Source organism: Dipodomys ordii, unplaced genomic scaffold, assembly GCF_000151885.1.
Source record: "Dipodomys ordii isolate 6190 unplaced genomic scaffold, Dord_2.0 Scaffold69, whole genome shotgun sequence".
Taxonomy (NCBI): domain Eukaryota; kingdom Metazoa; phylum Chordata; class Mammalia; order Rodentia; family Heteromyidae; genus Dipodomys; species Dipodomys ordii.
In genome coordinates this window covers 642238-652734 of record NW_012267285.1, presented here as the reverse complement: position 1 = coordinate 652734, position 10497 = coordinate 642238, and the positions used below count along the sequence as shown (strand labels likewise).

The 10497-nt window shown below is 63.2% G+C and overlaps 1 protein-coding gene across 1 annotated transcript in view; it reads left to right on the top strand.

Annotated features, from left to right (window-relative positions):
• The window catches only part of Ptpn6 (protein tyrosine phosphatase, non-receptor type 6), a 20252-nt gene extending 11136 nt beyond the window's left edge, over positions 1-9116 (top strand). Inside the window, exons 4-16 of the mRNA XM_013023631.1 lie at positions 2833-3022; positions 3114-3230; positions 3485-3598; positions 3688-3784; positions 4466-4545; positions 4733-4882; positions 5297-5428; positions 5509-5663; positions 7094-7161; positions 7254-7405; positions 7510-7601; positions 8635-8774; positions 8930-9116. Coding sequence (XP_012879085.1) covers positions 2833-3022; positions 3114-3230; positions 3485-3598; positions 3688-3784; positions 4466-4545; positions 4733-4882; positions 5297-5428; positions 5509-5663; positions 7094-7161; positions 7254-7405; positions 7510-7601; positions 8635-8749 — 1462 coding nt within the window. The 3' untranslated portion in view covers positions 8750-8774; positions 8930-9116. The remainder of the gene's footprint in view (positions 1-2832; positions 3023-3113; positions 3231-3484; positions 3599-3687; positions 3785-4465; positions 4546-4732; positions 4883-5296; positions 5429-5508; positions 5664-7093; positions 7162-7253; positions 7406-7509; positions 7602-8634; positions 8775-8929) is intronic.
• The last annotated feature ends 1381 nt before the right edge of the window (positions 9117-10497 follow it).

The following is a 10497-nucleotide window of genomic DNA, read 5'->3' as shown; positions in this document are numbered from 1 at the left end:
TCCTCCCTCTTTCCTCTTCCCTCTCCTCCCTCCTCCCTTCCCTCCTCCTTTCCCCTCTTCCCTCCTCCCTTCCCTCCCTCCTCCCTTTGCTCCTCCCCCCTCCTCCCTTTCCTCCCTCCTTTCCTTCTTGCTCCCTTCACTCCGTGTCGGCAGGCCTCGTGCGCACCAGGCCCGCGCGGGTCTCGCACTGCGGGACGCCCAGCACTGCAGCCTGAACTCAGGCCCGGGCTGCGTCTCGGAGCTTTTTCCCCCCAAGGCTGGCGCTCTACCGCTTGAGCCACAGCGCCTCCTCTGGCTTTTTTCCTGGCTCCATAGAAATAAGCGTGTGTCAGACTTTCCGACCCAGGCTGGCTTTGAACCCCGATCCTCACGTCTCAGCCTCCAGAGGGACAGAGATGGCAGACACGAGCCACGAGCCAGACACGAGCCAGCTTTTATTTTCTATTATTCTTTTTTTACTTTGTGCCAGGCCTGGGGCTGGAACTCGGGACCTGGCGCTGTCCCTCAGCTGCTTTGGCTCCAGGCTGGCGCTCCACCCCTTGAGCCACAGCGCCACTTCCGGCTTTTTTCTGTGTCTGTGGTGCTGAGGATTGGAACCCAGGGCTTCCTGCGTGCCAGGCGAGCGCTCCACCCCGAGCCGCTGCCCAGCCCAGCATTTCTGCCTTTTTGAGATGCATGCCCCTTAATTTGCCTCAATAGTTTTGTTCTGGTCACTGCCGGGAAACTGAGGAAAAAGGCTTTGTGTCTGTGCCTTCTTTCTGGAGACTTCCAGTAGTGAAGCCAAGAATGGTGTGTGTGTGGGGAGGGGAAATCTCTCCCTGTTACCCTTCTAGAACTTTCTTCTTCCCTTCTGCCTGCAGCAGCCAGGTTTCCATGCATACAGCCCCAGATAACCAGGAGGAGAATCGCAGGTTCTAGGCCAGCCCGGGCTTCATGGAAAGGGAGCTCTGAGGCCATGGCTGAGGCTGTGGCCATTCTCAGACCCTCTTACCTCCGCCGCCCGCTGTGTCCGCCCCCAGCCACGCTCTGGGCTGCGGGAAGGGGCAGCTCTGGCTCCGCTAGACCCCAACAGGGCTGTGGGGTCTGGGTTCGAGGGCCAAGGGGCCGCGGAGCAGGCTGAGACCCAGCCCGGGAGAAGCCAAGCAAGGCAGAGGACAGGAAAGAGAGAGAGTCCATCCAAGCTGGGCGCTGTGGCGCACGCCTGTAATCCCGGCTACTCAGGACGCTGAGATCTGACGCCAAAGGTTCCAAGCCGATCTAGGGAGGAAAGTCCGAGAGACCAGTGGAGCTTGTGGTTCAAGTGGTCAAGCACCAGCCTCCTCCAGCCGGGAAGAAGCTCAGGGACCGCGCTCAGGCCCTGAGTTCGAGACTCAGGATGGAGACCCTCCCCAAACAAACAAACGAACAGACGAAAGCAAACCCATAGGCGCTCTGAGAGATTCTTAGAAGCCTGTCCTCACCTAGAGACCTGGGAGAGGGGGAGGCGCGGGGGGAGGGGGCCCCCCAAACCCCTCTTCTCAGGATTCGCATCTGCCCCTGGACGGTAGGGAAGCTGAGCTGCTGCCCGTGGTCAGCCTCGAATTTGCATGGAGATTTCCTCCCCGCGCAGCGCCGTGGGTTAGGACTCAAACCCCCCACACTGGCGTCCTGGTGTCCTTAGAATGGGTTGGAGAGGGCCGGGCTCTGGTGCACACGCCTGTAATCCCGGCCGTGAGTCCAAGCCCCAGGATGGACACGAAGGGCGCAGAGCGGCCCTGGGGCCCTCCCTGTGGGGAGGGAGGCCAGGCCCCCCCCATCCCTGCGGTTGGAAAATGTCCCCCCCTCTTTCTCCTGAGCCTGGGCTGGGGAAACCTAACTTCTCGCTCCCCGGGGCGCTGTGTGGGTTTTTCCACCACGTGGTTTCCTGTGGGGGTGCCGCTTCCTCCTGGAGGCTGGCAGGGCTCGGCGGAAGGGGGGTCGCAGGCCTCCGACTTCTGCTTTCTGCACGGCACCCCCCAAAAGACTCCCCTGAAGCCTTTTGAACCCGGGGGGGTCTTCCCAGCAGTGACTTCGCCCTGGCCCTTGAAGTTGGGGTGACGGTGGGGGGGCCCGGGGGGGGAGGTCTCCCCATCACCCCCCCAACCCCCCCCCCGGTTCTTCCGCTTCTGTGCTGTGTCTGCCTTGGCCTGGCCGGGGCCTGTACGGTGTAGGGGCGCCGCCCGGCTCTGCTCTCGCACAGGCTGCCCTTGGCCACGCTGGGTTTGGATCTACAGGCAAATTCTACTTAGGGCTTTTTACAATGTTTTTATCGGTGGTGGGGCTTGAACTCGGGGCCTGGGCGCTGGCCCTCAGCTCTTCAGCTCCAGGCTGGCGCTCTACCGCTTGAGCCACGGCACCACTTTTGGCTTTTGGGTGGTTCGTTGGAGATCAGAGTCTCACGGACTTTCCTGCCCCGGCTGGCCTGGAACCACGATCCTCCGATCTCAGCCTCCTGAGTGGCTGGGATGCCAGGCGGGGCCACTGGCACTCGGCCTTTCTGTGGGGGTGAGGGGGGTTCATTGGAACTGACAGTCAAACTTTCCTGCTCGGGCTTGGCTTTGAACCAAAGGCGTAGGACCAGGGTGCAAGGCTTCTCACCCATCTTCTTTGTTTCTGAGAGCTGGGATTCTCCCGCCTCAGCTTCCCGATGATCGGCTTGGATTACAGGCGTGCGCGACCATACTTGGCTCTTTCCCCCACCGCTCAGTATTTGGGTGGAGCAGGGATGTTCCTACCTACGCGGCCCGTGCGCACCCCGGGGGCCATCGAGAGGCCCCGTGGCCGGGTCCTCACCCCCCACGCCGCCTCCCCTAGGTGGTACCACGGCCACCTGTCAGGAGCGCAGGCCGAGGCGCTGCTGCAGGCCAAGGGCGAGCCCTGGACCTTCCTGGTGAGGGAGAGCCTGAGCCAGCCCGGCGACTTCGTGCTGTCCGTGCTCAGCGACCAGCCCAAGGCCGGCCCTGAGTCCCCGATCAGGGTCACGCACATCAAGATCATGTGTCAGGTACCGTGGTGGGGGCGGGGCGGAGGCCGCGGGAGGGAGGATCGCGGCTGGAGGCCCAGGCCTCACGGCGCCCGCCCTGGGCCTCCACCAGGGAGGACGCTACACGGTGGGCGGCGCAGAAACCTTTGACAGCCTGGCGGACCTGGTGGAGCACTTCAAGAAGGTGGGCATCGAGGAAGCCTCGGGAGCCTTCGTGTACCTGCGGCAGGTGAGAGGCCCCGCCCCCTCCTTCCCTCCCTCCCCCCCCAGCCCGGACGCTGTCCCAAGGCTGGCGCTCCACCCGGTTGGCTGGTGGTTCATGGCAGATCGGAGCCTCGACGGACTTTCCCGCCCAGGCTGGCCTTGAGTCCTGAGCCTCCAGATCTGAGCCTCCAGACCTCGGCCTCCTGAGGAGCGGGGATGCCAGGCGGGCGCCCCTGTGCCTGGCCCGGTGGCTGATATCCGGGCCCTGTCCCTCCCCAGCCTTACTACGCCACGCGGGTGAACGCAGCCGACATCGAGAACCGCGTGCTGGAGCTGAACAAAAAGCAGGAGTCGGAGGAGACGGCCAAGGCGGGCTTCTGGGAGGAGTTCGAGGTAGACGGCAGGCGCGGCCACCGGGGGACGGTCACGGGCAGCGCCTTGGCCGGGGCTCGGCCTCACCTCCCCCCCCCCCTTCCTGCTAGAGTCTGCAGAAGCAGGAGGTGAAGAACTTGCACCAGAGACTGGAGGGCCAACGGCCGGAAAATAAGAGCAAGAATCGCTACAAGAACATTCTCCCCTGTGAGTCCTGCGCCCCCCACCCCCACCCCAGCCCCTGGCACCTTCCGGCCACCCCAGCCCCACGGTCACATCAGCCGGGCGCCGGTGCGCACGCCTGTAGTCCCAGCTCCTCAGGGAGGCTGAGATGTGAGGATCGCAGTTGGAAGCCAGCCTGGGGCATCCAAGAGACTCGAGCCAGAAGAAGCTGAGAGGGAGCTGTGGCACCCGCCTGGGGGAAAAAGCTCAGGCCCCAGCAGCCAGGCCCCGAGTTCAAATCTCTATAACGGCACCCAAACCATTAAACTGCCCTGAGAGCTTTCCTACTACCAAGAAGCAAAGGGACCCCGTTCCTCCCCACCCTCCGCCCTCCCTGAGCCTTTTGATTTTGTGCGAGTTTTCGGGACTCGAACCCAGGGCCTGGGCGCTGTGCTTTAGCCCCTTTTTTTTTTTTTGCTCAAGGCTGGCGCTCTACCACTTGAGCCACAGCCCCACTGGCAGTTTTTGGCTGGCTCATTAGAGATCAGAGTCTCACAGACTTTCCCGCCGGGGGCTGGCTTTGAACCGGGATCCTCAGATCTCAGCCTCCTGAGTGGCGGGGATGGCAGGCGTGCGCGCCGAGCCCCGGCCCTCAGCGTGTGTCCTTGGAGACAAGGCTGGGGGCGGGTGGCGGCGCGCTCATGTCGGCCTTCTCGCCCCGGCCAGTCGACCACAGCCGCGTGATCTTGCGGGGAAGGGACAGCAGCGTCCCGGGCTCGGATTACATCAACGCCAACTACGTGAAGGTGGGTGGCTGTGGCCAGAGGCTGGTTGTGAGGGGCCCTGGGGGCTCCCTGTGGTGCAGGGGGGGACCCCAGGTCCACAGGCTTCCCCCCCTTTCCCCGGCCCTGGCATGTCGAGGGGGCTGTGGGAGGGAGGTGCTGTATCCGGAGGTTCACAGTCCGGGGCGCGTGCTGCTGCGATCTCACTTAGAACCAGCTGCTGGGCCCGGACGAGAACGGGAAGACCTACATCGCCAGCCAGGGCTGCCTGGAGGCCACGGTGACCGACTTCTGGCAGATGATCTGGCAGGAGAACACGCGCGTCATCGTCATGACCACGCGGGAGGTGGAGAAAGGCCGGGTAGGGAGAGCGCGCATGCGCGGGCGGTGTATATGTGTGTGTGTGTGTGTGTGTGTGTGTGTGTGTACACGTGTGCAAAAGCCCAGGGCCTCCTGGGAAACTGAGGCCTACCACACACTTTGACTTCCTGTCGGTTGTGGGGCTTGAACTCAGGGCCTGGGCGCTGTCCCTCAGCTCTGCAGCTCAGGGCTGGCGCTCTACCCCTGGAGCCACAGCGCCATTCTGGCTTTTTGCTCGTTCACTGGAGATCACAGTCTCACAGAGACGTTCCCACCCAGGCTGGCCTCGCCCCACGGTCCTCCGCTCTCAGCCTCCGCAGTGGCCGGGAGGCTGGGGCTGGTGAGGCTGGCCTCGATTTGCTTTCCTAGCGGGTCCTGGGCCTTTGTGCCTCAGTGGTACCACTTCCCCTTGCAGAACAAGTGCGTCCCCTACTGGCCGGAGGCGGGCACGCAGCGCGTCTACGGCCTCTACTCCGTGGCCAACTGCGAGGAGCAGGACACGGCTGAGTACAAGCTGCGGACGCTGCGGGTGTCGCCGCTGGACAACGTGAGCCCAGGCCCCGCCCCTTCCGGTCGGCGGCAGGGCGGCTGCGGGGCCCGACGCACTGCCTCGCTCTGTCCTTCCAGGGGGAGCTGGTCCGGGAGATCTGGCACTATCAGTACCTGAGCTGGCCCGACCACGGCGTGCCCAGCGAGCCTGGCGGCGTCCTGAGCTTCCTGGACCAGATCAACCAGCGGCAGGAGAGCCTGCCCCACGCGGGGCCCGTCATCGTTCACTGCAGGTGACCCTCCTACAGCCTCCCCACGGGCCCGTGCCGCTGCGCACGCCTGTCATCCCGGCCGCTCCAGAGGCTGAGATCTGAGGATCGCGGTTCAAAGCCAGCCCGGGCAGGAGAGACCGTGAGACTGTGATCTCCTATGAAGCACCAGAAAACTAGAAGTATAGCCATGGCTCAAGGGGTAGAGCGCTCGCCTTGAGCTGAAGAGCTGAGGGACAGCGCCCAGGCCCTGAGTTCAAGCCCCACGGCTGACACTAAAGAAAAACAAAACAAGCTGAAGCTAAGCGCCGGTGCAGCGTTGAGCTGTGAGGATCTGGGTTGGAAACCAACTGGGAAGAAAAGTCGATGAGAATTTTTTCTTTTCTCTGCCAGTCCTGGGCTTGAACTCTGGGCCTGCGCGCTGGCCCTGAGCTTCTGCTCAAAGCGAGCGCTCTACCACATGAGCCACAGCTCCGCTTCCACCTTTTTGCTGGCTCATTGGAGATCAGAGTCTGCCCCGGCTGGCTTCGAACCTCGATCCTCAGATCTCAGCCTCCTGAGTAGCTGGGATTAAAGGCGTGCGCCCCTGGCCCTGACCCGGGACGATGTGGGTTGAGTCTGGAGGTGCTCCCGTTATGGTTTTGGGGCCAGCATCTTTCCAACCCCCCCTCCTCCCCAGAGACAGGCCGGTCCCCAAGAAGCTGCCCTCCGCACCTCATTCACACATGTCTTACGTCCCCAGCCTTTATTTAGATATGACGGGAAGGAAGTAGGTTATTGTGGTGGCGGGGGGGGGGGGGGTTGACAATCTGGAAAGGAGACATGGAGACATCTTGACTCAGGCCCCGCCTCCCAGGTGTGCCCAAAGGTGAGTGAGGAGAGCGGTGGTGGAGAGTTGGGGAGCAGACACCCCGCTGCTCTGCCCCTGTAGGCCTTGGGGGCCCCCACCCCTGGCTGTCCGAGGCTTCAGACTCTCGCTTGGTCACAGGGATGGAACAAAAAGGGGAACGCAAGTCCTGCAGAAGGAAGCTTGAGATGCAGCCGGGCACGGCAGCTCACGCCTGTAATCCCGGCTGCTCGAGGCTGAGGCTGAGCAGGGCAGTTTAAAGCCAGCCCCGGGGAGAGAAGTGTGTGAGACTCTTATCTGTGATGAACCACACACACACACACACATGCACGCACACACACGCACACATGCACACACGTGAGCCACAGCGCCACTTCTGGTTTTCTGGTGGTTCCTGGGAAATCAGAGTCTCACGGCCTTTCCTGCCCGGCCTGGCCTCCATCCGCCATCCTCAGACCTCAGCCTCCCGAGTGGCCGGGCTGACAGGCGGGGGCGCCGGTGCCCAGCCTGGGTGTCTCCGATTTCATCCTGGCCTGGCAGGGTCCCCGGGGGAGGGTGGGGGTGCGGCCGGCCCTCTGATGAGGGGCGGGGCTTCCTCTGCACGCAGCGCTGGCATTGGCCGAACTGGCACAATCATCGTCATCGACATGCTGATGGAGAGCATCACCACCAAGGGTGAGGCTGGGGGAGGGAAGGGGGAGGGAAGGGGGGAGGGCCCACGGCCTGGGCCTGAGCTCCCCCTCCCCCACCCGCCTGCCCCTCCCCAGGGCTGGACTGTGACATCGACATCCAGAAGACCATTCAGATGGTGCGCGCGCAGCGCTCGGGCATGGTGCAGACCGAGGCCCAGTACAAGTTCATCTATGTGGCCATCGCGCAGTTCATCGACACCACCAAGAAGAAGCTGGAGGTGATCCAGGTGCGTGGCCGTGGGCGCCCGGTGGGGCTCGGGGCAGGGCCGGGCTCCCCCCCCCTTGCCGGTCCCCCCTGTTATCCCCCCACTTTCCCTCCAACCGCACACAGTCCCGCAAAGGCCTGGAGTCGGAATATGGGAACATCACCTACCCGCCCGCCATGAAAAGCGCCCACACCACCGCCTCGCGCACCTCCTCCAGGTGAGCCCCCCCTTCCCCTCCCTGCCCCCCGACCTCGCCAGCCTGGCCCTGCGCTTAGGACAGGAGCCGTGATTTCAGGTGGGCAGATGTGGGTTCACGTTCAAGCTCAGTTCTGTGGCAGTGTTTTCGGGCATGTCCTGGGACTCGAACTCAGGGCCTGGGCGCCATCCCTGAGCTCTTCTGCTCAAGGCTGGTGCTCTGCCACTGAGCCACGCCTCCACTTCCAGCTTTTTGTTGGTTGATCGGAGAGAAGAGTCTCATAGACAAGCCGTGCTGTGGCTTAAGTGGTCCAGCGCCAGCCTCGGGCCAAAGAAGCTCAGAGACGGCGCCCAGGCCCTGAGTTCGAGCCCTAGGACTGGCAAAAGAAAAAGTCTCACAGAAGCCGGGTGCTGTGGGTCACGCCTGTAATCCCCGCTACTCAGATTGCAGCCCAGAGCCAGCCCAGGCAGGAAAGTCCATGAGACTCTTACCTCCCATGGTGCTGTGGCTCAAGTGGTAGAGCGCCAGCCTTGAGCTGAAGAGCTGAGGGACAGCGCCCAGGCCCTGAGTTCAAGACCCAGGCCCACAAAACAAATAAATAAGCAAAAAAAAGGGTAAAAAAGCAGAAACAGCAACGAGAAGTGGAGATATGGCTTCAGTGATTGAATGTCAGCCTTCAAGTAAGCTAGGGGGCAAGGCCCTGAGTTCAAACCTCAGTCCAGCACACGCGCGCGCGCGCGCGCACGCACACACACACACACACACACACTGCGTTTTTTCAGTTGCCTGTTTTATTGTTTGTTTTGTGGTCAGTTGTGGGGCTTGAACTCGAGGCCTGAGCTCTTTTTGCTCAAGGCCGGCGCTCTACCACTTGAGCCACAGCACCACTTCTGGTTTTCTGGTGGCTCCTGGGAGACGAGAGTCTCGCGGACTTTCCTGCCCGGGCTGGCCTTGCATTGCGATCCTCCAGCCTCAGCCTCCTGAGTGGCTGGGATGACAGGCGTGCACCCCGGCACCCGGCTTCTGATGCCTCTTACCACCCCGCCTCCCGCAGACACAGGGAAGATGTGTACGAGAACCTGGACCGGAAGACGAAGAAGGAGGAGAAAATGAAGAAGCAGCGGTCAGCCGACAAGGAGAAGAGCAAGGGGTCTCTCAAGAGGAAGTGAGCCGCGCGCACTTCCTGTGGCCACGGTACTGATCCGTCTCCGCCATCTCCTCCCTGCCCGACCCTCGCTGCTGGGCTGGGGTGGGGGGAGATGCAGGAAGGGCTCACAGACTTCCCCCAGCCTTCCAGAATGTTCTGGAAGCCCCTCTCTCACCCCTCACCCCTTCTTTTCTCTCCACAGCCCCCAGGCCCGTTCCCTGTCAGCCCTGAAGAGGCCCAAGCTGGAAGCTGGGGACCCTCTGGCCCATCTGATTGTAATTTAAATCACTGTGCCCCCCAAATTTGTACATAGAGCTCACCAAGGCCCCAGGCAGGGCCCCCCTCTTCTTCTTGTAAATAAAGACCCCTGTGTGGCCCCTTGAACTGGCTCTGCGCTGTCCCCAGTGAATGTGGAAGAAAGGGGAGGGGGGAGGAGGGGGGGAGGGTGGGGAGGCTGGGGTCCCCTGTGTGGCCACAATCAAGCTCACAAGCGGCTGGGCCCCAGTGGCTCACGCCTGTCATCCCAGCTACTCAGGAGGCTGAGATCTGAGGATCGTGGTTCAAGGCCAGCCCGGGCAGGAAAGGCCGTGAGCCTCTGGTCTCCAGGGAGCAGCTCAAGGCACAGTGCTACACAACCAAGGAATGAATGAATGAATGAATGAATGAGCCAACAACTCAAGAGTAGACAGACCTGGTTCCAGTGCTACTTTGCATAGGCAAATGATGGCAAAATCCGTCAACCCAGCAGCCTGCCTCCGCCTCCCCCTCTCCCTCCCTCCCTCCCTCCCCCCCCCTCACTCTTCTGATTCTGGCCAAACCTAGGGCCTCGTGGATGCCAGCCCTCCCTCCACTCTGCCCGAGCCGAGCTGCATCTGCAGCCCCATACCCTCCCTCTGCCTTTGGCTCCTGCCTGGCGCTCCACCACTTGAGCCACGCCCCCATCCTGGCTTTTTGCCGATTCCCTGGAGGTGCCAGTCACCTGGCTCGGATCTGGGTCCCCAGCTGTCGGCCTCCCGAGGGGCTCACCGCGACCCCAGCGCCCAGCCTCGCAGCTCCTGCCTGTAACCCAGGCCTTCCCGCCTCACCTCTGAGATCTAGGAATTAGGACCAGTTTTAGAGGCGGCTGAGCGAGGCCACAGCGCACCGGGGCCCCCACTCGCCCCAACTCTGGGCTGACGGAGGCCAGGGAGCCCCGAGTCAGAACTGACGGGCGCCGTCCCTCAGCGCTTCCGCTCGAGGCGGGCGCTCCACCCCTTGGGCCACAGCGCCACTTCCGGCTTTTTCTGCTTCTGTGGTGCTGAGGACTCGAACCCAGGGCCTCACGCATGCGGGGCGAGCGCTCCACCACGGAGCCACCTGCCCCTCACATACATATATAATATTATAATACATATGTGTGGATGTAAAACACTAGTGTTTTGGGGTCCCGGTACCTGGGGGCCTGGAGGGGGGTCTGGGAGGAAGAACCCCCATCCCCCCGCCATCACCCATTGCGGGGGTGCGTGGAGCGGGGGCGGCGCTGGGCGCTCCCGGGCCCTGGGGGGGGTGGACTGGGGGGGTCGGGGCGGGGCTGGGGGGGTGTGTGCGCACCTGCCCCGCCTTCTCCCAGCGGGGACGCGGAGCGCAGGACGGGGCCCGGAAGGGGGGTCTCGAGGCCGGCCTTCTGCTTTCAGCCGGTCCCGGGCCGGGTGTGACCCCTGCGCGACCCCAGGCCGGCCTGGGCTGGGTCTGGGAGGCTGTGGAGCCCGGGCCGGCTCGCGGGGCGGGGCG